Genomic DNA, 24476 nt, shown 5'->3' with positions numbered 1-24476 from the left:
TATGAAATTAAAACTCAAGGTCAGAAAAAGTAAAACATCTCTATCAGTTCTGCCAATTTTTCTTGCGTTTAAATGTTTATATATTAGTAGTTAGAGAGAAGAAGCAACCCCATTGTTGTGCACAGAGTAAGCACTCTTAGAAAACATGATCATACTTTCCAGTCAAGTTATCAAACTGGCCCCTTACTGAGAAATAAACATAATCCAAAACAACATATTCCAGTTTAAGAAAGTAATTACCCCCATGAAACTTTATGACTGTTTGTTTCAGCAGCAGCAACAAGGCAAATAAATAAATGTGTATATTGTTTAGATTCACCCACAATGCATTTTGTTCTTACATTTGTGAAATATCCTTCTGGTTCATGTTTTTTTTCTCCCATTGTGAATTTTATTTTGAGCAACATGATGTCACCCAAGATATTTCCAGGCAAAGCCAGAATGAGAATAGTCATGCTGCTGTAAATACAAAAATCGATCAGGGATCAGGTTTTCCCCGTGTTTGAATGATGACTATAACTGGACCCAGTTATACCAGTTATGCTTTTAGATGTTTTTTTCCTCCTGATAGATTTTGTTCCAAGTTCTGTGAAGGTATTAGAAAGGAGAACTGTAACTGTTATAGCAGTATTGCAACAGTATTTTGATTCTCGTTTTTTTTTCTGGTTTTGCTTAATGTGAAAAAGTTGGAATACGCGACTCTGTTCTCTGGCATCAAATGCAGTTTTGGCTGCTTGTCGAGTGTCAAACAGTCAATGTATAATTTCTAAGAGTGTGTTGGCGGCACCACACAGACGACAGACAGACGGAGCAGTGGAGTGTGAGAGAGGATTACCAGTGAACAGCCGATTCTATAATTGTTCAATGAACATTCAGGGGATTTTACTGGCAACACACACAGGCAGGCACTATTTCAGCTGCTGGTTTGTGTCACTGTGATCTCCTCAGCATCCATATGTGACACATACAGTTTGCACCTTACCCTGTGCTACTCTGTTTTTATACTGGGACACAGTGAAGTTTTGAAGAACTACTCATCTGACCCTCTGGTTCAAGACTTGGTTCATGTTAAAATATTTCACAGTGAAGTGGGAAGCTGCTTTAAGAAGCAGATACATCATCAGGTGTCATCAAATATTTTTACCTAAATAGTTTCAATGTCAATATGCTCATATACAGGTGAAACCGGATGTTTACATGTTACACATAAGTGTTTCTTTCTCTCGCGGTATAAATCAGACAAAACGTTTCCTCTTGTAGGGCTGCAGGGATTTTATTTCTGTCAGCTAAATACCAGAGCAATAAAAGTGAGAATTTTTAAAACTTATTTCAAATTTAGAAAGACACAGATTTTTGTAGAATTTGGTAGATTTCTGTTCAATCTCTGCAGCACACACAGTTACCAACAGTAAAATAAACTCACAAATAAAATAGTTATTAAAAAAGAACCCAAAAGCAAAACAAGTTAAAAAGAAAAAGTACCCGGTATCCAAAAGCTCCAAATCTGCAGTGATAAACAAGATTTTAACTCAATCAGGATTTTACACAAAGTTTATGCAAAGAACTCATCAAGGGCGGGGAAATCCTCCTGGAATAGGATTTCTCCTTTCAGGAGCAATTAACATTAATTTCAACCAACTGTAAGGTTTTCTTTGAGAACTTGGAAACATTGAAATAATACATCACAACAAAAGTAATATACTCTGTCCTGATGTGGAAGAACACTGTGAGCTGACACTGAACATACAGAGTCAAAACTGGGCCTAAAGTCTAGAATATACAGAGACTGGAGACCAAACCAATAAACTCACTATAGGTAGACCACTGATGAGCGATGTTTCAACAAAGTAGCATCAGCAGAAAGAAATTATCTGATTAGAGATGGGTGGTTTCTTTATGTGACTCACGCAGCTGACATCGCTATGCACCTCATTTTACTGATGTCATACCTTCACGAGGTCACATCATTGGCAGCACCAAGATGAGTAATCCTGGACGAGTGTGAGTAATGCAGGTGATGCGTGAAGATATACTGAACATGAAACTTTCCAACATACATGCAGTGCTGAGATGTATGAGTGTGTGACTCTCATGCACTTAAATCGACTTCACCACCAGGGAGAGGCAATGAAATCTGAAACCACCATCTAACAACACAGAGATGATGTCCAAAGAAAATTTGTGGACACATGTCGATACCGCTTCCTATGTGTGCAATTGTGTCTCACGTGAAAAGCATGACATCATATCTATGGGAAGGGTGACCCTCCATGTACGGCATCCCTAATGGCCCATTAGATGCGGATCAAGCTGCTAATGTACCAGCATTAGGGAGAAATAAGTCACATATGTGTCATGTATGTGCTTGTTAGGCACATGCACGTTACACACACATGTGACCCCAACAGATACTCAGCCCAACGTTTCCTAGTCATAATGCATACAGCATGTGTGTGTGGATATTGTATGGTTATCATTTTAGCACAGCTCATAAATCAGACATTAAAAGCACCTTGACAACTCCTGAGTCTTTTCCCTCTTCCAATAAAATGTCTTTTCTGTCTGACTCAGTTTTCTCCATATTTTCCTGAGACATATTTTCCTGTATAAAGTCAAAGGTTATACAAAATTGACTGAAATTGTTAGGTAAATTAGCACATTGAGATAAAAGTTGTGAAAGACAGGTAAACATCCGCTAAATTAAAAAAAATAAATAAATAAAAAGCAGAGATCAAAGCTATAGAATAATTGTTTCATTTGTTTTTTTAAAGTAAATGTTTGGAATAATATCTGAACGATGCTACATTGACATGTTTGACATGCATTTTTGTGGTTAAATGTTTCTAATTCAAATGGAAAAAGCTTGTCTGAATCACAAATTTTCTTAACATTTGTTCAGTTTTGGTTTTGCAGTGTATGGTTTCTTGTTTGCTGCAGATATTTTTTAATTTAATCAGTCTAAAACATAAATTACAGGCCAGAATGTAATCTTTTTTCCATTCAAAGTTGCGTAAACACAATGCAGCTGGGAGCAACTTCATCTGCATTATGGAGGACAATTAAGGGATTATAAATTAGATACAACAATATTCTAAAAGTGGAGCTAAAACTAGACAATTCCTTCTAAACAATGCTTCTTATTTACAAATACACATGTAAGAGATTAATTAGCTGATGGATTTTCTCTTTAAATAAAAGATAAAAATGAAAAAAGTCAAAGTGCAATGCATTAGGCAGTAAAAAGATTTGAATGATGCAGCTCCACAAAACTGCAGACCTGATGATGATGATGATGTTACCAGAAGATCATCTTTCCTTCCCGTTTATCAGTGACTGGCTTTACCGGAACCACTTCAACGCCCGGGATCGGGTTTCTGTGTGTGTATACGTAGGCGTGGGTGTGTGTGTGTGTGTGTGTGTGTGTGTGTGTGTGTGTGTGTGTGTGTGTGTGTGTGGGCGTGTGTAGGTGTGTGTTTGTGAGTGGTTCAGCTCGCCAGCCCTAATAATGAGAGGTTAACAGAGAGGCAGCAAGAACATAATAATCTGTAAAAGATTGAATTTAGCTCAGTTGACAGGCACATAAGATCTGCTGACTGGCTGTTCGACCTTTCATATCCTCATACACACGCACCCACACACACGCCTGCACACACTGATGGAAAGGCAATATGTTCCACCGCCACAAACTCACAGGAGAGCACGCATGCGGCGAAGCATGTGTGAGAGTGTCACACAGTGCAGGTTAACTCTGCGAAGTACAGAGTAATTTTCTCTCTGTCACCTCATGCTGTGAAAACGACAACACATTAACTGTTAAACAAGACACCTTAGACCTCGGGGCGGGCCGTCAGAGGTGAGGAGAGGAGAGAAATAATAAAGGTAACAACCACGGAGGACGAGAACAGCAGAACTTGAACTTTGTGGAGAGGATAGAGAAGGCAGGAGGGGACAAAGAAATGGATGGAGGAAAAGGTGACAGGAATCACAAAAGCATATTAAAAAAGCTGTGGAGATTACAAGGCTGGCACAAACAATTTAACATATTTGTATATTTGATTGGTTTAGGGTTCTCTTATTTTTTACTAACTGATTGGTTAAAGAGAAAAGAGAACAGGAAATGATATCAAGGACTCGCAACCTGCTTTTGAAGAGATGAGTAAAAAAGACAGAGCATTTTATGATCAAATGGCCTTTTATGGGATCTCTAAGGGCTTATTTGAATTTGCAAATGAGCTTCCAAGAAAGTTTTTGCAGACTAGAATGACTTTAGATTTCATTTTAAATACCTGTCACTTTAAGATGTTGTTAAGCTGCATAAAAGCACTCAAGTTGACAGGCGATCATCTACATTTTAAAAGGAGTGAAGTGCAATTTGTTTATCATGAAGAGATGGTTTAAGACAGAAAGGGATGGAAAAAGCAAATGGCACTCAACATTTTAAATAAGATTGAGCTTTAAGCAAATAATTGTAATTCAGATATTTTATCATTTTCTTTCTATTTTTCACAGGAGGTTATTCTGAAAAGAGCAGCGGATCTGGTGGAAGCCCTCTACGGTTTGCCTCATAACAACCAGGTACAAACCCAAACACCTACAGCTGTCCGCTTGGAAACAGGAAGAAATCTAAAACTGGTGTCATGGTTGCATTTTTCCCAGGAGATCATCCTGAAACGAGCAGCAGACATCGCAGAAGCTCTCTACAGCGTTCCACGAACACACACCCAGCTCTCCGGCTCGACGCACACAGGCATGATGGGAGTGAACTCCTTCACTGGACAGCTGTCTGTCAACGTCTCAGAACCGTCACAAGCCAATCAGGGTACACGTTTACACTTTTCACATGGCACAATTCAAAACATGTAGACATAAATGTAATTAATTTTTATACTGGCTTTTCACCAATTCATAATTTGCTCAATCATACTTGATTACAGATTATGTAGGTGGAAATTAGCAGATGCTCCTCCTTTTGAAAGGTTAATGAAATTATCTACATTGACTCTGTGTGAAGAAACAGTAAACACAGAAATAATTATAATCAATATATCAGTATGTATATAGATACTATGAAGACGGGATTTCTGCTAAGTTAATCCCCTCATACTGTCAGCCAGTCTTTCTTAGATAGACAACATTTTACTAATTAGGAGTAAATAATTGATTGATTTAATTACGATCGAATTGGAATGAATCTAAATCTGGTTGTTTAATCTGATTTTCCAAAATTAATCTTTGCAAGCAGGAAACTACACCACGCAACAAGCTTTACCTCATCAACAACACCTTTTTTACTGTCCGCCAATGTTCCATTTATTGGTATTTATTGCAGGGTTTGTGCGCAGCAGCAGTAGCGTGTCGCCTCATGGTTATGTGCCCAGCTCTACACCTCAGCAGACCAGCTACACCTCAGTCAGCAGCACCATGAACGGCTACGCTAACAACGGTGGCATGACCAACCTCGGAGGCTCGCCCACTTTCCTCAACGGCTCCGCCGCCAACTCGCCTTATGCTAGTTAGTGCACACATGCACTGTCCACTCAACACATTATAATAAATAAACAAACTGCTGTGGATACACACGTCCCAACACAAGTAAAATATGTAGATTCCTGATGGGGTTTAATGCTGCACAGTATTCAATCAAGCATCAACTCATTGCTCTATTTTATCTAAAAGTCAAGCATTCTCTCTTTTTGTTGTTTCATTTCACCATATTCCTGTTTAATAGACTGGAAGAACGAGGAGAGAATGATTTGATAAATAAGAGTAATGCAAAAAGTACAATAGGAAGGAGTGTCTCAAAGAAATGTGCCTTTAAAGGTTTAACTGGTATACAAATAGATGATTGTGATGAGAAGAGGCTGAACTAACAGGTTTATTTATGTGAGATTTTTATGTTTGTTCAACTTACAGATGATGATAACTTGAAAATGTTGTAAATATTTCATTATGAAGCTGTAATTGGATACATCTGTAGAGATACATGTAAAAAACAAAAACTCAGACAGAAGATTAAGCTCAAGTGTTGTGATGAAACATGTTGTTTCTAAATAACAAAAATTGACAAGCTGTTCAGAGGGCTTTAATGAGGCTCATGGGAGGACGCTTAACAAATTATAAACTGTCAGAGAAAAAACTCACAGCAATACATTTTTTATCTCGTAAGTCATGTGTAATCTTTTTATTTTAACCACAAAATATGTTGCAGTTTAGATTTATAAAGCATTCAGAATCTATCTCCATTTCTCATGGGTTCTTCTCCTTTTTTGCCTTTTTTTCCCTCCATCAGTCGTTCCATCCAGTCCCACTATGGCCTCATCCACATCTCTTCCCTCCAACTGTTCTTCTTCTTCTGGGGTTTTCTCCTTCTCCCCGGCCAACATGGTGTCAGCAGCCGTTAAACAGAAGTCCGCCTTTGCACCGGTGGTGAGGCCATCGTCCTCTCCTCCACCTTCCTGCACTAGTGCCAATGGCAACGGGCTTCAAGGTAACTGACCACGCTGGTCCAATACGAGGTGGAGGCATATGTGAAAATGTTTTGCACATAATATGTTTGTGTGTTATTGCTTTTCCTTCTAAAATAAATTATTCCTGACGGTTTAGATGAAAGATTCCTTTAAAACAACTCTCAGTTCTCATGTCTTGATAAATTAAAATATCATCAAAATGAAATATTTCAGTAATTCAGTTCAAAAACTGTTGGTTCTGTTGGTTCCATCCAGACTAGTTGTCTTTATGGCCAAATAACTTTGGCCACAAAGTAAAATAACGAAGTAATATATTAAAATGTAAAGTTAATAAAAGTTTTTTCTGCTAAAGCACGGTGTAAGGAATGTCCTTTTTTATAAAGGATTTTTAGCCTTTTAATTAAAAACTACTTCTTATTTTTTACTTTTTTCATTTTCTATAATAATTGAACCTGAAGAAAATGTATTAATTCCTTTTTATTTAAAAGTAGGATGGTTTCCTTTATTTTAAAAACAACAATAAAAATGTTATTTAGTTTAAACATTAAAAAAAATCTAAAGTAGATATAAAAATGTTACTAATTTTGTTTAGCTGAATCAAAGGCAAAGAAAATTTACGACAGTGGTTCTGATTGTGGTAAAGTTTGCTGACTCTGGTAATTTGATATTTAAATGAAAAAAATACTATAAAATAAAAAGAGGACAGTCAGGTTTTTTTAATATTCCCTCTGGTTCTAGAGTGACTTCACACACCCAACTGGGATAAAGACGTGAACCACTCAAAAGTGCAAATTAGAAAATATAATCTGATTTATTGTCTTCTGTCATCCATATACTTTCTACCATTTTTTACTACAGATCCTCCTTCCAATAAATTTTCAGACATCTCAGAATCAACAAGGAAGTTTAAATTTTTTGAATGAAACACTGAAAAATATTTTTTTTCAAAGATATTCTGATAGGTTGAGCATGGATCTGCATTACAGGTCAGCTAAGCACAAGACAGGGATTACTTAGCTTAAGTACAACATCTAAAAGCTGCTGGCATGGATAAAAGTGAGATATGCCCATCTCTCCGTATTGTGTTACATTTTCCTGTTAGCTCTCCAGTTTTATCTTTGGAGAATTGAGGAATTGAGGCTGCATGATTTGTGGGTCCTTATCCATCTTTTGCAGTAGGACTGTCCTGATCAAGACGTTGTCCCTGTTACCATTTGGAGGCGTTTGCTGAGCCACTACTAATGGCTCAGTAGTAGCAATTTGTATTTTTTATTAGTAAAAATACTAATAAAATGTATTTTTGACTTGAACACTGGATTTAATGGGTTAGCAAGATGATGATACTTAATTTATTTGAATAATCCGTGTTTGTAGTGCTTTCCAGAAAATAACTTTTCATACTTTTTAAGCATGGAAAATATGATTAATAGGAGTGTTTTTAGCGTTCTGTGATTGTTCTTGTTAAAATATGAATTCTTTGGACTTTCCCACAGAGCACATAGTACATGTGCTTCGAAAGCCCAATAAATCACCCCCCACCTTCGTCATGGGATTTATCTGACAATAATATTAAAGCATCATCTGGCATCCATATTTGTTTCCCAGGCTGTATTTTTTTCAGACTGTCAGCTGAGAATCATTTTTGACATGTACAGTTTGTATCCAGATTATTTAAAGCAAGTCTGAACAGCAGTGGGTCTTCTTTGTATTGCTCGTAATGCACGAACATTAGGCAACATTCAAATCAGATGGACAGAGACGTTTAGCAGAGTCAGTGCGGCCGCGATCACATGGCCCTGAGCAACAGAGAGAAAACTCTGCTGACAGATGTTGAGAAGATGTTCTGTACTCTTAATGGTTATTTGAAAAGACTTTTCTTCTTTGAGGTAATTTGTTACTCTTTTTGTGATTAACAACTGGATTACAGTGTTTGATACTATCGAACTTTTCATCTTGTTATTTCTTATTTCTTGTTTATCCTTTCTCACCATCCCTTTCTTCCCATTCTTCCATCTCCGCCTTTTTCTACCAGATCAAACATTTGTGGACTCTAGCAAGTACTCATCAGCCGGCTCTCTACAAGGCTTGGCCTTCACCTGAAGTATGTTCCTCAGCCTTTCTGTCCCCTCTGTTGACTTAATGCATCTGCAACTTCTGACTAACTCACTGAGCTATCACTCTTGTTTCTTGCTTCTTAGCTTCAAATATTTCAACAAGTTGCCAATGCATTTTGTTTGGATTTTGTGCAACACAAAGTAACACATAAGTTTCAAGTGGAAAGGGAAGTATGCACATTGTTCAATTTTATTTAAAAAAGTTAAAAATCCAAGAAGTTAGAACTGCATTTGTATTCAAAATTTGTTTGTTGGATAAATTTTTTGAACAGTCAGCATCATTAAGACACAAAAGATAGGTCTGAGATAAATTTGTGATGACGCTAGGTTATACTACAATATTCCAAACATTGTAGAAACTATAGACCACTATTCAATTCACCATCCAGAAATAGATTATTGCATAACTGCAACAACCGACCAAGACATGACTATTCCCCTAAGTTGACAAATCAGGCAAAGATAAATCAGCCAAGAGGCTCATTGGAGACGAGCATCAGAGATTCAGAGCTCAGTTACAAAAACTACTCTTCATGCACTCCACTAATCAGACTTTTCTAAAACAGTGGCAGGAAGAAAAAGGCATTGATATAACTAAGCCAGAAGTCCTGTTTGTAGTTTCCTTTCATGTAGGGGATTCAGTCAAGATTTGACAGACAGATCATATTCTGGTCAGATGAGACCAAATTTGAATCATTTGGCCTCCTTCTGCAAGATATTGTTTTAGGGAGCTGAATACAAATGCACAACAAAATTCTTTGTTTGTAAAAAAATATTGACAGCCCAGTATACTTTTCCTTCTACTTCATAGTTCCTGCACTATTTTTTATGTGTTCAATTAGGGATGCACAGATATTAAAATTTGGAACGATATGGAGATGCGATGTGACGCCTTTTAAAATATATAATCTTATATCTTGCATCACTACATAAAATCTTATTAAAATGCAATGTAAGAAATGGGGTTTGAACACTTTTGCATGACGCTGCACTCATGCTGTGTACATAATAATTTCCTCCATCCTTGTTCTCTCTCAGTATCCCCTCCTCTTTACTCCTCAGCTCATATTACACATCTAACCATCTGTCTCATAACTCCTTCCTCTCCTCTCACTGGGAAGAGAGGCAGGAAGTTGGTTATTTACAAAGACAGAAACAGACATTTGGCACAGGGAATTTATTTCTCAACATCGCTGACTTTGTTTAGCTGTGCGTGTGGAGCGAGCATGTGTGGGGGTGTGGGAACTCAAAGCGAAGCCTCAAAGCACATCTGAAAAAAAAAAGAAAAAAGAAATACACCCCACTTACTGCAACACACACACTCACACAGTTCTTTCTCTGTCACACTCTGGGTGATCTCACACGTTCAGCTCACAGGGAAGTGATCAGCAATGACAGCTGTTCGACAGTCTCCACAGTTTGTGTTGTCAGTGTACCTGCCTCGCTCAATGACTGCAACAGTAACTCGACACTTAGTCAAGACATTGAGATGAGTTTTGCCCTGCTGGTGTTGGAGTTGCTTTCATAAGGCCTTTTTATTTTAACAAGAATAACTTAGGGGGGTAAATTTTATTACATAAGGTTGTGCGTTGTGCAAATATTGACATCTGACACCAACTGCATCAAATACAAACCAGACACTTTCTAACAACAAACTGCAACTAAAATGTGAAGTTGCTCCTTATTTATGACACCTGTGAGGTGATTCTAGAAGAAATAACAGATCAGCAATATTTTTGTTTCCATCATCTTAGGAAAGCATACTTGCAGAGTAGATGATAGGCTTGATTTTGGTGTGTGAAGTTGGAATTTGTAGAAGATTTCACTTCTAGAACTGCTCACATCTAAAACAATCTTCACTGCATTGCCTGATTTTAGTCCTTCAAGGAGCAGAAGTTAGGCATGTTTTTTAATTAGATTGTTGAATTCAAGCTAATTCAATAAATATCAGATTCAAAAATGTTTATCGTAGCTAGATGTTAGAATTATTTCACAATTAGTGTTTTGCTTACTTCAGTTTCCTCCTTTAATTCTACTTCTGTAGGGATGGTAGAAACACCATTGTTACCACAAACATGTGCACACAATTTACTAAACTATTTCAAAGGGAAAAGTCAACTTCTGTCACTGTGAAGTTCATTCATCAGCAGTTTCTGTCTTGACTAAAAGCACACCAATGTTTATGATTGTTTTCTGCTTGGCCTGTCCTGAACTCACCTCCTGTGGTTTTTATTCGTGTTTTTCTTCTTGCTTCACCTAAAATGTATAACTCTGGACAGCAAAAGTCAGTTTATGTGTTCCCAACATTTTAAAACTGCAGTATAATTTTATTTAAAAATTCTGGGGTTTGGTTTTTTTTTTACATACCTGTTAAAACTGTCACCATGGTGTGACAGTATGTTATGACATAGATAATCTTTGAAAAGATGGATTTCCTCCACACCCTCCCTGAGCTACTATTGCCGTCTGAAGAAATGCACCAATCAGAGCCAGGAGGCATGTCTTAGCGCTGTAAATCAACCTCCTGTACTCGCTGCTCAATGTGCTAATGGTGGTGAAACAACTTACCATTACAGAAAAAAACGTTTATCCGCCATCATCAGTGGCTAGTCTAACTAGCCTGAGCATTCGCAACAAGCTACAGCACAGCAGAGAACAAGGAGGGAGAGGCGGAATGAGCAGCACCACACAGAGGGTGATTGACAGCACCAAAAAACATCTCCTGGCTCCTGCTTTCTACTTAGAGGAGCTCGAATTTTTTTCCCCACAGATTATCTGTCTCATCTCATACTGTGGTAACAAAGTGACAGCTTCAACTAATATGTAAAAAACATTTTTATATATATAAAAGTGACATATCCAGAGCTGTTAATGAACTTTCAAAAGTAGCAGCTTAATTTACAAATGAAAATAAGATGTCCACACTTCAATCATTTTTGACAGCTGAATATGTAACGCACCACAGAAATCATCTCCTCCCCACCGCAACTCATGCCCATAGATGCCGTTCGCATATCCAACCACATTTCACCAAGTCTCCGACTTCCTGCGAGTTGCATTTGGTGTCAGTGTGAAAAATAATTTTGAAAAAATTGTTTGTTTTCTTCTTCAAACTTGTCATGGTGGTTCCCAGCCATGATCCCCATTCCTGGTTCTTAGCATATTGTGCCTTAAAGCTTCTGCAGAGCTGATGATAATCTTTAGGCAAATGTTTTTTGTTTGTTTTTTTATTTTAAAGATGCACCTAAAACATGCAGGCAGTGGATGCTCATCAATAGAAAACACCTGGCTACAGAGTAGAGAAACCCATCGTGCAAATAGATATAGTGATTTCCAAAAACAAGCGTTTTGTTGCATTATAATCACAAATTTAAATAGATTTTATTCAGATTTAATGTGCTAAAACAACACAAAGTAATGGTACAGCACAAATGTTTTGTTATTTTAAAAGGCCTGAAAAGTCTGGCATCCATTTGTTTTCACCTTCACAGAACAGCTGGAATTGTACTTAATTTAAATTACACACATGTTGACTCTATTTGCAAAATTAGAGTCTTAACTTCTGAAGGTTACACTAATTTTTTATCTATTGACCTCAAAGTAAAATAAGCTGAAAATAAATTCATGCAGTTCTCTTCAGTGTGTAATTATCTAAAATAATTTTAGATATTACACACATGTTTTCAGATTTTAACACACTGTACTTTTAAGACAATATATGACATTTATTTATTTATTTTTTCAGTCTCATAAAGTGTAATGAATGTTAAAGCAAACGCGACAGTATGTCATTTTGGGCAGGGCTCTGTTCTCGCACATCAACATCTGTCCGCTAGCTTTTAGGACAACATATGCAATGATGCAATATGTCAGGCAGACATCCAAACATGCAGTTAAATAAGGGCAACTGCACATAATTAAATGTGTGTGGGCGTGTGTGTGTGTGTGACAAACAGTGCTCATTGTATGTGATGCTCTCATAGTTGATTTTGCTGATTTATTTTTCCATTGATGTTGTTAAAATGTCACTTCAGTCACACAGCTGCACAGATGGTTAAACATATTGATGCAAATGTAGAAATGGAAACTTTTTTCTATGCTGAAGAAAATTAAAAAGAAAAATCTGTTTTTTTCCCTCCACCCTACCCACCCCTCCATCCCTCTCTCTCTCTCTCTCTCTTTCTCTCCACTTTACTCTCCACCCTGCAGCAATCCCAGGAATGATCGTCCCACCCATGTAAAGGCGTGAGCGCGTGACTCTGTGTGTGTGTGTTTGTTGGTATAAGATGAGTCGAGCACACTCTCGCTGATCCCGCTGGAGGATTTGCTCCGAGACGGACTCCGGTTGGGGATGGAGGTGTCCATCCAGATCTGAAGGAACAAAACCAACTCAGGCCCTTTCTAACACAAAAATACAAGGAAAACAGCAAAACTGTTTGTAGAAATCTTTGTACAATGTAATGCTTTTATAGGAGAACTGCCACATCCAAGATTATGACTCTCCATGGTCACAAAAAATGTATTTTGGACAGAATCCACTTCCTCTCTTCAGAGATTGATTTTCTTTTTCTTTTTTGTGCTACATGTGTTGACCTTCTTTTCAATGTAACCTACAGGAGCGATTTTCTATTTATGGAGTTTTGTCTTCAATGAAGGAGTATAATGTGAAGAGGACCTGATGGTGATGAGGATGGTTTCATACAGGCCTGATGCAGCCAACACAGACAAGCCAAACCTTCACAGACATACCTTCTCTTCTGTTTCTTGCCAAAACTACCCATTCATCACTCTCCCCACTATATTGTTTTAGTTGAAGGACTATGATTGTTCTGCTGATGTATAAGCCATTCAGAAAAATTCAAACGTTTACTTTTAACTTTTGTCTCATGCATCTTCTCTGTGGTTCTCATGTGATACATTTTCTTTAAAAAAAAAAAAAAAGATTAAGGAGAAAAGACTTCAAATGAATGTAGCTCCTCTCCATCAGGTGTGATTATGATTTGCCAACATCAGCTCTAATTGATCTAACCCAATTCAGTTTTAAAATCATTTTTAAGAGGGAAAACATGTCTTAAAGGACTGCTGCCATTATCAAGTGTTTTGTGTGAATTAGATTCTTTCTTTTTTTTTTATGTCGTTTTGTTTTGCTGTGTTGTTTTTACGCAGGATGAACCGGCCAATTTTGCTGTCTTTGATGCTTGCCATCTGACCAGGTTTAATTGGCAAAAGGAGAAGATTAAGCCAATGGTCTGACTTACTATACATGCTGCACTGCAAAAAATGCCTTTCAGATTTAAAAAGCCTGTTAAACACCCACCACTGAAGTGAAAACATAAGACAAATCTTCCATTCCTTCAAAACTGCATGTGTGATTTTAACAAGCTGTGTACCATGGTAACATTTCTATTTTAAGATGTTTATATGATATGTTGCATCATTTTTAATTAATCTCACTATTATGGTGCCATAAATTTAGTGAATAAAGTTAAGGTATAAGTGCTCATGTTCAGAGACAAAAGGCCTGAGTTAATGATTACTGTTCCACATGTTGGTATAGCTGTCTTTACTCTTTACTTCTACTAAATAGTTTCTGTTTCTGTTTGTCAAAGCTGTTAAAGTTGTTAGTGTCTTAATGCAGAATTTTCCAGCATATTCAAAAAATATTAACAAATGTTTTGCCAGCCTAGATTAGATTGAGCTGGTATTAGAAGTTGCTTGTAGAAAATTACAAATAACTTTTTTAATAATTAATTTTAAAAATCATTAGCACTGCAGCAGTGAAATGTAACAGCTGATCAGCTTTCTGCATGTTTCTGTTAGTAAATTGGATGATTTATATTTGGTGATGCACTTCAAGTCTCTGAGGTTACCAGAACTTTGTCTGGCCCTCTTTAAGTCAAAAGACACATGTTGGTGAAATTAAAAAATTATTTTAAATCTAAATCTGCCCTCGGTATGAGTAGTTTTAGGCTTAACTTTAAAATTGAGATGTTGTTTTAAGCATAACCTTGTCAAAGTACAACACAGATATCTAATACTTTGATGTGTGCATAAAAAGATTGGCAATAAGGAACTATTCTGCAACAACTGATTTGATATAAACAACTAAGTTTATTGAGCTTGGCCTTTTGTCAAAGCTGAAATCTTGTGTCTCTAAAAAAATAAAATTTTACACACCAGTGACAAGATATGCTATTTAGATTCAACTTTTTGGGATAATTTATTGACTTTTCTCTTTCTTCTGCACATGTTTACGAAGCACTTACATTTACTTTTCATTTCTTAGAATAAAGGAAGACATTTTTTGCAGTGCAGGAAACTTTATCGGTGAGATGTCTTAAAGAAATTTCACACGCAGCTGCTTTTTAAAAGAATAAAATACTATTTGTCACCCGGTAGTGTGTGCTGCTAAAACAGTCTTAACTGAATTATACTATTTTGCCAAAATCCTTTTTTAAGTTTTGTCTGACTAAGCAGTCTTATCTGATGTGTGGGATGGTTAACTTGTCGCAGATTGACATAAATATCTGATGCTACCATTATGAGCTTTTTGTCACGGTTGGTTTAATGTCAACATTTCTTTTTTAAGCCTGGAGCATTGAATGCACATAAATCTGGTCTGTTTATCCCCCAGGCTGATGATTTTTGCCACCAACAAAAACTTGGTTAAATTATTACTTGGACATACAACTCAAAAACTTACAACTTATATGTGCTTATGCTGTTTGTGTAACTTGCAAAATTGTTTGTAATAAAATGTTCTCAGACCAGAAGCCCCCCTTTCCTATATTGAAGTCATCAGAAATAGGGATGAAAGAAAAGTATTTAAAAAGTTGGAGCAAACCTGCTGTGGTTTAAACCACAAAAACTGTCTTATTATTTGAATTTATTTGTTTTTGTCTAACAGTGTCTGTTTGGTAAAAGCCATATTTCCACTGCTAATTTCAACCAAGCTAACATAAGCCATGGTGTACCTTTTTATTATGAAGACATTAGGATATTTTTTAATTTGTCATCTGTATTGTTTTTGTTCAATTTATCATAATTTGTTGTGTTATTTAGATGTAGAGTTTTTAATATGTTGTTATAATTCTGCTTGTCTTTAATGATACTGAGTTTAATTAGGATCAACATTTCTTAATGAAGGCCTGAAAGAAATGAAGGAAAAATGTTACCTTGTCTTTCTTTTCTCCTGCTATTTTGGCTTTTACAAACTTTATTATTTTACTTTGCTGTCCTAGTAAGACTTTGTTTTTGCTTTCCTTGACTTTCTCTTTAAAAGAAATGAGCCACCTATTTATTTAATCTCAATCATGGGTCTAGAGACCACTCGTCATGTTAAAAGTGAAAGTGACCGTGTGGGTGTGTAAATGTATGAGAGAACAGATTTTTTCTTTCTGAAAAAGGGAAATATGAAGCAGAAGGATCTTTTTTTCTGTTGTTGCCTACATAAATAAATAAATGTAAAGGGTTTTGCCTAAACAAGTAAGATCCAGAGCACTTGTCTGACAACATTGATATGATTTATCTGGGCTTGTCTGCATTCAGGCTTGTGTTTGTGAGCCTAAAAATTATCAGCAGTATCAGAGTGGGGAGGAATAGTATAGAGGAAACTACTGTAAAGATGATGAAGTTGATTTTTTATTATTTTGAAACTTGGAGTGTAAAATAACTTTTTGACTTTCACTATATTTAATTAAAGTTCTTTCATCTCTTCAAAACAGTTTTTGTTCATGTTCTTCAAATCACCAATCTAATCAGAACTTTAAAATAACTTTAAGTTAAATAAAGTTAAATAAACTTAGCTTTAATAACATAAAACTACATAATTTTTAAAGTTTAATCAGTAATACTTTTATAACAAATTTATGTCAGATCATGATTTCTTGGTTAATGTCAAGTTGTCATAACAAAGACTTTTTGAATAATGTCAACTTTGTATTAAAAGTGTCATGATTTACCGAATGACACTTTATGACAACAGTTATAAATATTTATGAAGACTTACTCATGTTCATGACAGGTTATGTCATGTTTATGAGTTCAGGTGTTATGTCATGTTTATGATGGTGTCATGACAGTCTTATTCATAACCCGTCAAATAAAGTGTTACGATAACAGTAACAAATGCACAAATTGAGAAATTAACTGTTCACCTGTGGCTCTGCAGTGGTTAGTCCTGCTAAAGAACCAGACAAACCGTGAAAGAGTTAAATCCAGATAAAGAAAATATTTTAGAATCTACACACAGAATAAAAGTATTTTAGAAGTTCAAATCCAAACGTTGGGACTAGAGGGAGGCTTTATCAGCCTAATTTCAGAATAGAGAATCATTGTCAGTAGAAATCTGTGTGTTTTTAATAATATTCCCAGATCATAATTACTTGAAGAATTGGTCCAAACATGAGACCTTGTGGAACTCCATGCTTAAAACGATTCAACTTGTAAGCCACTTTTGAGATAAATTATGATTTAAACGAGCCCAGTATGGTTTTATTCAGTTTAGTAACACATTCATCCTTAGAGTTAAATATGGACAGTAATATTTAGATAAAGACTGGAGTAAATTGTAAAAGCTTAAGATTAGATCAATTATTTATCAGACATTTCAAATGGGACATTGAATCACTAGATTACTAATACATAATTAAATTAATAAAATAACAGAGTTATGTAAGATATAAATGATTTTTCTTATTTTAAAGAAGGTGGTAGCATCCCTCCCTGGACTTTGCAGCAGTGATATTTTTGTCATTGTATGTGAAACATGAGGAAAATATATTCAGACTAAATAATCCGTATCATTTATTTGGGCACAAAAGTTCCCTAAAAACACAGAAGAAGAAGTTGCACATCTGTGCTGAACATAAAAAACACACAGTGGCTCCATCTTCTCATTACCCAGAATGGACCTGTGCCAGGTTCCAATAGTGGCTGAGATGTTACTGCACTCCCTAATTAAGCTACAAGCTAAGCAACACATGCCGTTGGGCTTCCTGCGTTAAGATGAGAGAGCAGGAGGAAATAAACACCATTCAACCGCTGCAATTCCATCTGTAAACATGCAGAGTCAGGTCAGTTTACCACATTCAGAATAGCATTCTCAGAATAAGTGTTTACATGCACCTTATTCAGTAGACCAACCCTCTATTGCAGATTACAATTTTATTCCGATCGAGTTAAATCCAATCAGAATATTTCGACTTTACACATTTTTATTCCAATCAGCCATTTAATCCAAATATTTATGTTCATGTAAATGTATACAATGTGAGGAGGAAAGACAACTGCTGTTCAAAATTATGCTGTAGTTCAGTTTGAAAGCCCCGTCTGAGCATTTTCAAAATGATTGGATCCAAAAGTATCCAGTAAGGTTTTACATTGCATAAAATACTTCACAACACTTCACATCAGTTTCTTTTTGTGTCCAATTAAAGCTTCTGAGAGGAAATAAATTGTATTTGTTGTTTGTTTTAATACTTGAGTTGCATCCTGGATGTGTTGGATAGATTTGACTTGGACTTGAAGAAAGGACTCATTCCCTGATTCATTGTAATCTAGTGACACAATGATGATTTTGACACAATGATGATCTTACCATGTGTGTTTTCACTTCCACTGTGAGTGACAAAGCTACAAAAGTCACTTGTGAAATATAAGCTTTTACTTTTAAATGTTTGGCTCAATTTCTGTGAATTTATGTTGCTGGAGAGGTCTTCCAAGGATAGAGACCTGTTATGAAGTTCACATAGAGGCAAGGGGACTGATTTATTGTTTCTCGTTTACGTTATTTTTCTTCATCTTATTTTTGGTCACTTTAAGATTTTTCTGTCTCCAGCAGCTTAAATTTGTGAGCAACTGCGTCAGTACTGCCAACAATGTGGTTACACAAACTGCATGTGCTTGAGTGTGTGTGGGGAGGTTCATAAACAATACAAACACTGCAATGAAGCCCATTTCTGCAAAGAGACAGACGGGCGCTTCGCTGCAGTTTGCCATCAGCAAGACTGCAGGCTGTAAATATGCGGCTGGGGAAAAAGTGTGAGGAGCTACAGTCATGTTCCTGGCCTAAAGGCCTAATCAGGGAGGAGACACAGATGTCCTATTGATACCAATTAGGCTCTCTCTTCAAACACACACACAACAGTCTTTAGAGGACGATCATAAATCCACGTTTTAATTTTGAAGCTCAGCGTGAATTGATCTTTTTTTTTCCCTTATGGATTACCTGTGACCATATTTTAAGCAGAATTTAAAAATCTGTCTGCTAAGTGTTAGTTCATTGCATTTCACAAAGAATATACTGTTGTGCAAATGTCTGTATGATATCAAGTCTGACCAAACAGGTCTGAAGACATCCATTAGCTAATGGATCTTTCCTCCTTTTATTCCCCTCATCCTCTGTCCAGCCCTGCATCTCACTGCTGGAGCACTTAACATCAGCGAGAAACACACACACCCAGCCTAACCTCTTCCGTTCGGTCCCCTTTTTAAACCTCTTTCAGCTGAATTCAAATCCTTTCAACATGCAATTCAAACTGGGACTAAATCTTCAAAGTTTATTGAACAGGGTTCTCGCTCGGATTTTGTTTATAATTTCTTTTTTATTCATCCATTTATAAAAAAACCTGACTCGCATCACATCGCAATAAAGGAGTTAATCTTAGCCAGAGAAAAAAACCCAATGTTGAATAATTAGTGATTATATTCCCTTTGTTTAATAGTTTGATTATCTCAGACATGTGTTTACTCAAAAGAGCTGTAGGATTCTGTGCTGCAGTAAATCAGAATAAAAAAACATAATGACATTTTTAAATTACTTTTAAAAAGCTGAACTCTGCAGGTCTTTTTAAAGTATCTGACTGATCCAGTTCATTTTAAACAGTTACAGTTTTCCTTGCATCATGACATAAAGGCGTGGAAAGAAAGTGTTTTAAAATTACATTTATATATAAAGAAGCGATGTAGGATTAAAATGGATTGAAACCAGGGAGTAAATATACATTGAGGGAGATTTGTAAGATTATTTAGTCACAATGCGGCTGCAATGATTTGAAAAGTAGCAGGAGGTGCAGAGGGAGACAAGACTGTGACTCAACTTGTAAACTGTAAAATGTAAAATTGTTCCTGATCAACAATTTTAGACATCTATGTATATTTTGGATTTCCCCCCACATTCCAGAGATTTTCTCTAAAAAGAAAATGGTTGCCTACATTTCCCAGGGCATTTCTTTCTCTTCAGGTACCATATCTGGGGATGGTATCCTAATTACATGATTGACTTTATTAAATCACGGTTGCCCCTGGTATCAAAGTAGACAGGTTGTATAATGAAATATGAATGTGTCTTGGACTTAGAAGACTAATGAGCGGATGGGCACCATGTCCCGTCAGACAACCCTCAGGGAAACCAAGGGGCCGGGGTTCACACCAGGATCCAGCTCTGAAAGCCCCTGGAGACATAGGAGCACCCTGAGTGAGCACTTCTGCTTTTTGTAATAGCAAAAGATAAAAAGAGTTAATTTCTCATGAAATGTTGAAAACAGATATTAGTTTTTGTTGTCTGGTTCTATAAAAACAGATAATCACATAAATGTAGAATAAAAGGCGTTGTTTACATCAGTAAATGTCTTCTGCAAAAGATGAAACTTGAGGATAATATCGAGAAAACCTACTAGTAATATAACAAATATCAAGTTTGGATTTCAAATTTCTAGTTCTTAATGTCAAATATTCATATATTTTAGTCTTTTCTGTTCCGTTCAGACTCTTGTGAAATTTATGCAGTCTTTGAGTAACTAAGAGTGACATCTGTGAAGGAAAGATCAGATTACTGTGATCAGAAGATACATCATTAAGAAAAGGAAGAAAAAAGAACAACTTAGAGAAGTTAATGTATACAAAAGATAAGAATGAGGACAAACAGCAGAAAGAGCAGCTGGTTAATAACAACTGAATTTAACTGTTAAAGGTTCAGCTTATGAATTTAGAAGACACTCTTTAGTTAAGTACAGGGGATGACACCATTTACTAATGCCACTCTAAAACCACTTGTGAGACGCAGTTTCACACATAGTGAAATACAATTACGCACAATCACACAAACTCACTTAAGTGGAGGATTCAAAATTGAGCTGGGACTTGATTTGAATACTCCAAACAATTATCTTTCCCTCCTTCAGCCGGTAATCCATTCACCATGAATATATTCTCGTCAGTTTCTCCAGCTTTTTCTCTTGCCTCGGTTTTCCTCTGTCAGTTTCATTTCTCATCTTAGGTCAAGAACCGGAAAAATGCAACAACAAACTGCAAGTAGCACAAACAGGATTTAGCTCCAAAACACAAATTGATGTGTCTACTTTTGTAATTTATTAACTATTTTGTGGTGGACAAACAAATAATAAAACAAAAAAGCAATCAGGATTTAGACTTCTTCTGCTTTCATCACAGCTTTAGAAATCACACACCAATACTAAAACATCTTCTGTTGTTCTGTTGTTCACATTTGGCTTTGGCTCAGCTCAGCAGATGACACTATGCAGTTTTAGTCTCTGTTGAATCATCATTAAGTCATCTGGGTTTTTTTTTTGTCTTTCCTTTTTGTCTTTGTTTTGTCAAATCCGCCGAAGAGTAGAAAATCTAGAAAAAGTGAAATTGTTGAGTTTTCCTTTCCTTTTTTCTTGCTTTGTTTAAGATTTTAATCTGAAAATGCAGCATCACTGCTTCTAATCTAATGATCTCATCACCCACTGCCAGGAAGCTGAGACTGAGTGACTGATTATGATGTCATGGATGCAGGAAAATGTTCATTATATTATTGTTTATTTTTGGGAATAGCACAATTAAAGCACTTGGTCACAGGTTAGTAATTAAAATCAATATAAGTCTTGAGTTTCTGTTCACATCATAATGTCAAACTCCTATTAAACTCATCATGAACTACATATTTGATTCACCAAATACCAAATCAACATCTTCCACAGTCATCTCAGACCCCAGATCTAAATCCTTAAAATAAATTGGGAGAAAAAACTGGAAACAGAGGACAAATGACTCAATCAGTTCTACAAAGAATTAATAACAAAGGTGCAAACAGAGGTGATTTTTTTTAATTAGCAAATATTTTCTGTTTTTTCGTCACTCAATGAACACTATAAATTTTTCTAAATCTCTAAGTGTACACTTACAGTTTTAAAACAAACAACGGATTTATGTTTGTGTTTTTTACACCTCGTTAGGTCAAACGAAGCCTCCCCTGGCGGAGGCTTCATCTGGGTGCAGTTCTGCTGTCAGACTCTGACTATGTGGAGGCATTTCTCCATAGCATGTCAGTTCAATATTTACATAACAGTAAAAATATATTTTTTTTCTTAATCTCACACTTTTGCTACTTATGCTTTTGTAATTTGAATTGTAGCATTGTAAACCATTACATACATGTTGTTTTTATCTGTAAAATACAAAACAAAGATAATAAGTGAATTTCAGCAACTGCGAACTAACCAAAAGTAACTTAGAGTTAGGTAAACACTAAACCAGCATAAATTGCTACTCTCTTGTTTCAGTTAGTTCCAGAAAAAGTAGAAAAACACACTAAAAAGTGTAACTTTAACCTCTCTGTGCAGAGCTCACTTCTCCATGAAACTATCTGAGAGGTGGTGTTGAGCCTGAGCCAGATTAATAATGCCCCAGCTCAGTCAAAGTAAGCAGTGTGGGTGTTTGTGCAGTTTGTGTGCAACTTAACTCCAGATATTAGCCAACTTGTGAATGTTTGAGCATTCAGAGCTCGTAGCGCACAAACACATCCCCAGTGTTTTTACAGTTTCTCAACACATCCCCTGTGTAGCCCTGTTGAGGTCTCTGCTGCCAGCTGAGAGCACGCAGGAGGTCTGCAGCCTCTGCTGACCCCTGCAGCGACCACTGGGAGGATGTTTCAGAGAGCTGCTGTTCAAGTGTGTAACATCGAGGTTAAATCTCCTGTGGCTCTCCTGCTGTTGCTGTAAACAGACCAGATCACTGGGGAACAAAAGATAGCCAAGGTTCATCAGGTGTCCTGCACCGTATCTGAGGAGGGCTGCAGCCTCTTTTCAATGGAGTTTGATTTTTCACCCACAGAGGCAGATATTCTGCTATTTCCTTCAGCATGAAAATAAATTACATTGTAAATAAGCACTGTTGCTTATTGTGAGGAAGGTTGAAATCCAATCATCCTGTTTAAACCAACAGCTGAACTCCCAGAACTCACTTGACATGCTGACATGACGGCTTCATCTAACTGAAATCAAAACCAGTTTTCCCAAAATATGCAGCTTGTTCACATAATGCTGTACAGTAATGAATGTATAGCACACACACATATCCGCTTTTACACATCGCTCTCACACAGTCCTCTCCAACTGGGCTGTTTTTCTAAGGGGTGTTTATGCAGAGGAAGTTGGATCCTGAAACTTGCTGCATACCTTACATTATGAAAGTTGGAAGCGCTGCTGACTGCTGATATGATTACACCAAGAAGCAAGCAGGAAAATTCTCTGACATTCTCATATGGAAGCCATTACCTACATCACTCTCGTTCTCCATTTATCTTTAAAGCTCTTTCTCATCCTACGACTTTATCCTCTTTTGTTTTCTTTTCGTTTGATTTCTTTTGGTTTCCTACATGCCGTTTGTGTTTAGGTTGCTTGAACTGGAACTAAAGTGTGTACAAGAGATGCTCCTTCCAATGACACATCAATTATGAATGAATTGCACAGCCACACACATTAGCAGTAAAAAGACATTAAAAACCCATAATTCATTACTAACATCCATCCGGGGTTTTTGTGTGTGTGTGCGTGTGTGTGTGTGTGTGTGTGGGGGGGGGGGGGGGGGGGGGGGGGGGGGGTGAGAGTGGCTTTCACACAGTACCCCTCCGCCCAGCACTCCACTCTCACATGACATCAGAAAAATGGGAAGAAGGATGACTGAAAGAGATCAGGACAGCAGAGTGGCCTCTCACACCCATGTATTCTGCAATGACACAATCATTTCTGGCCAAAAACTGCACATGAACCGCATCTCACACACACCCCCACACGCCCACACGCATTAAAATAATCTGAAACTGAGATCCACCCTCGCTGACAACAGACCGGTTACCAAACATTGCATCAAATTCCCAGAAATATGACAACAGAAACCTGAGAATCCAGCCTGTCGCTGACCTCAATCCTGCACCAACCCTGGAGTCACCACTGTGGGCAAAAAATACCAAAAACAATGACAGCAAAATGTGAAGATATGTCGAGCTATCTTTGAGAGAGCTCACATGCTGGTCCTCACACAGACTGTTCAGAAGAAGGCCCAGCCGAGACTCCTGAGGAACTTCAGGTCGTCTTCTACAAGGCAAACATTCGGTCTGTCCAGTGTACGTCCATCACTGTGTTTTATGGCTCATCCACAAAACAAGAGAGGTCCAAACTGAAATGAACAATTAGGTCTGCAGAGGATCATCAGAACCTTCCATCCATCAGGAAAAGAGCAGCAAACATCCCTACAGACCCCACACATCCTGGACACAAACTGTTTAAACTTTTACCTTCAGGTCAGCGCTACAAAGCTCTATCAGAAACCGTTTCTGACTCTCTAGTGAACAAATGAACATCATATAGCCTAATCTTTTCTTTCCTTATACATACTGTATATAAATATTCTGCAAACATGGGCACATATTGTTCTTTTATTCTAAACTTATTTCCCGTAAAGTTAATGTATTATTTTATACTTAACATTTGTTAAAAGTCAAATTCCTTTTTTGTGCGAACCGTCTGGGACAATAATGCTGATTCTGATATAATTTTTCATCACTACCAAATTATTTTGTGCACTTTGACTTTGCCTGTCACTTGCACTGAAT

The 24476-nt window shown here is 36.8% G+C and overlaps 1 protein-coding gene across 2 annotated transcripts in view; it reads left to right on the top strand.

Moving 5' to 3' along the window:
• The window catches only part of LOC116728442 (transcription factor COE1-A-like), a 100007-nt gene extending 83705 nt beyond the window's left edge, over positions 1-16302 (top strand). The window contains exons 12-17 of one of the 2 annotated variants that reach the window (XM_032576563.1): positions 4510-4575; positions 4657-4819; positions 5330-5512; positions 6290-6487; positions 8500-8568; positions 12791-16302. In XM_032576563.1, coding sequence (XP_032432454.1) covers positions 4510-4575; positions 4657-4819; positions 5330-5512; positions 6290-6487; positions 8500-8567 — 678 coding nt within the window. In that variant the 3' untranslated portion in view covers position 8568; positions 12791-16302. The remainder of the gene's footprint in view (positions 1-4509; positions 4576-4656; positions 4820-5329; positions 5513-6289; positions 6488-8499; positions 8569-12790) is intronic. The other variant, XM_032576564.1, reaches the window with a different exon arrangement.
• The last annotated feature ends 8174 nt before the right edge of the window (positions 16303-24476 follow it).

Source organism: Xiphophorus hellerii, chromosome 11 (assembly GCF_003331165.1).
Source record: "Xiphophorus hellerii strain 12219 chromosome 11, Xiphophorus_hellerii-4.1, whole genome shotgun sequence".
In the NCBI taxonomy this organism is placed as follows: Eukaryota; Metazoa; Chordata; class Actinopteri; order Cyprinodontiformes; family Poeciliidae; genus Xiphophorus; species Xiphophorus hellerii.
This window is presented reverse-complemented; position numbering and strand designations above follow the sequence as displayed.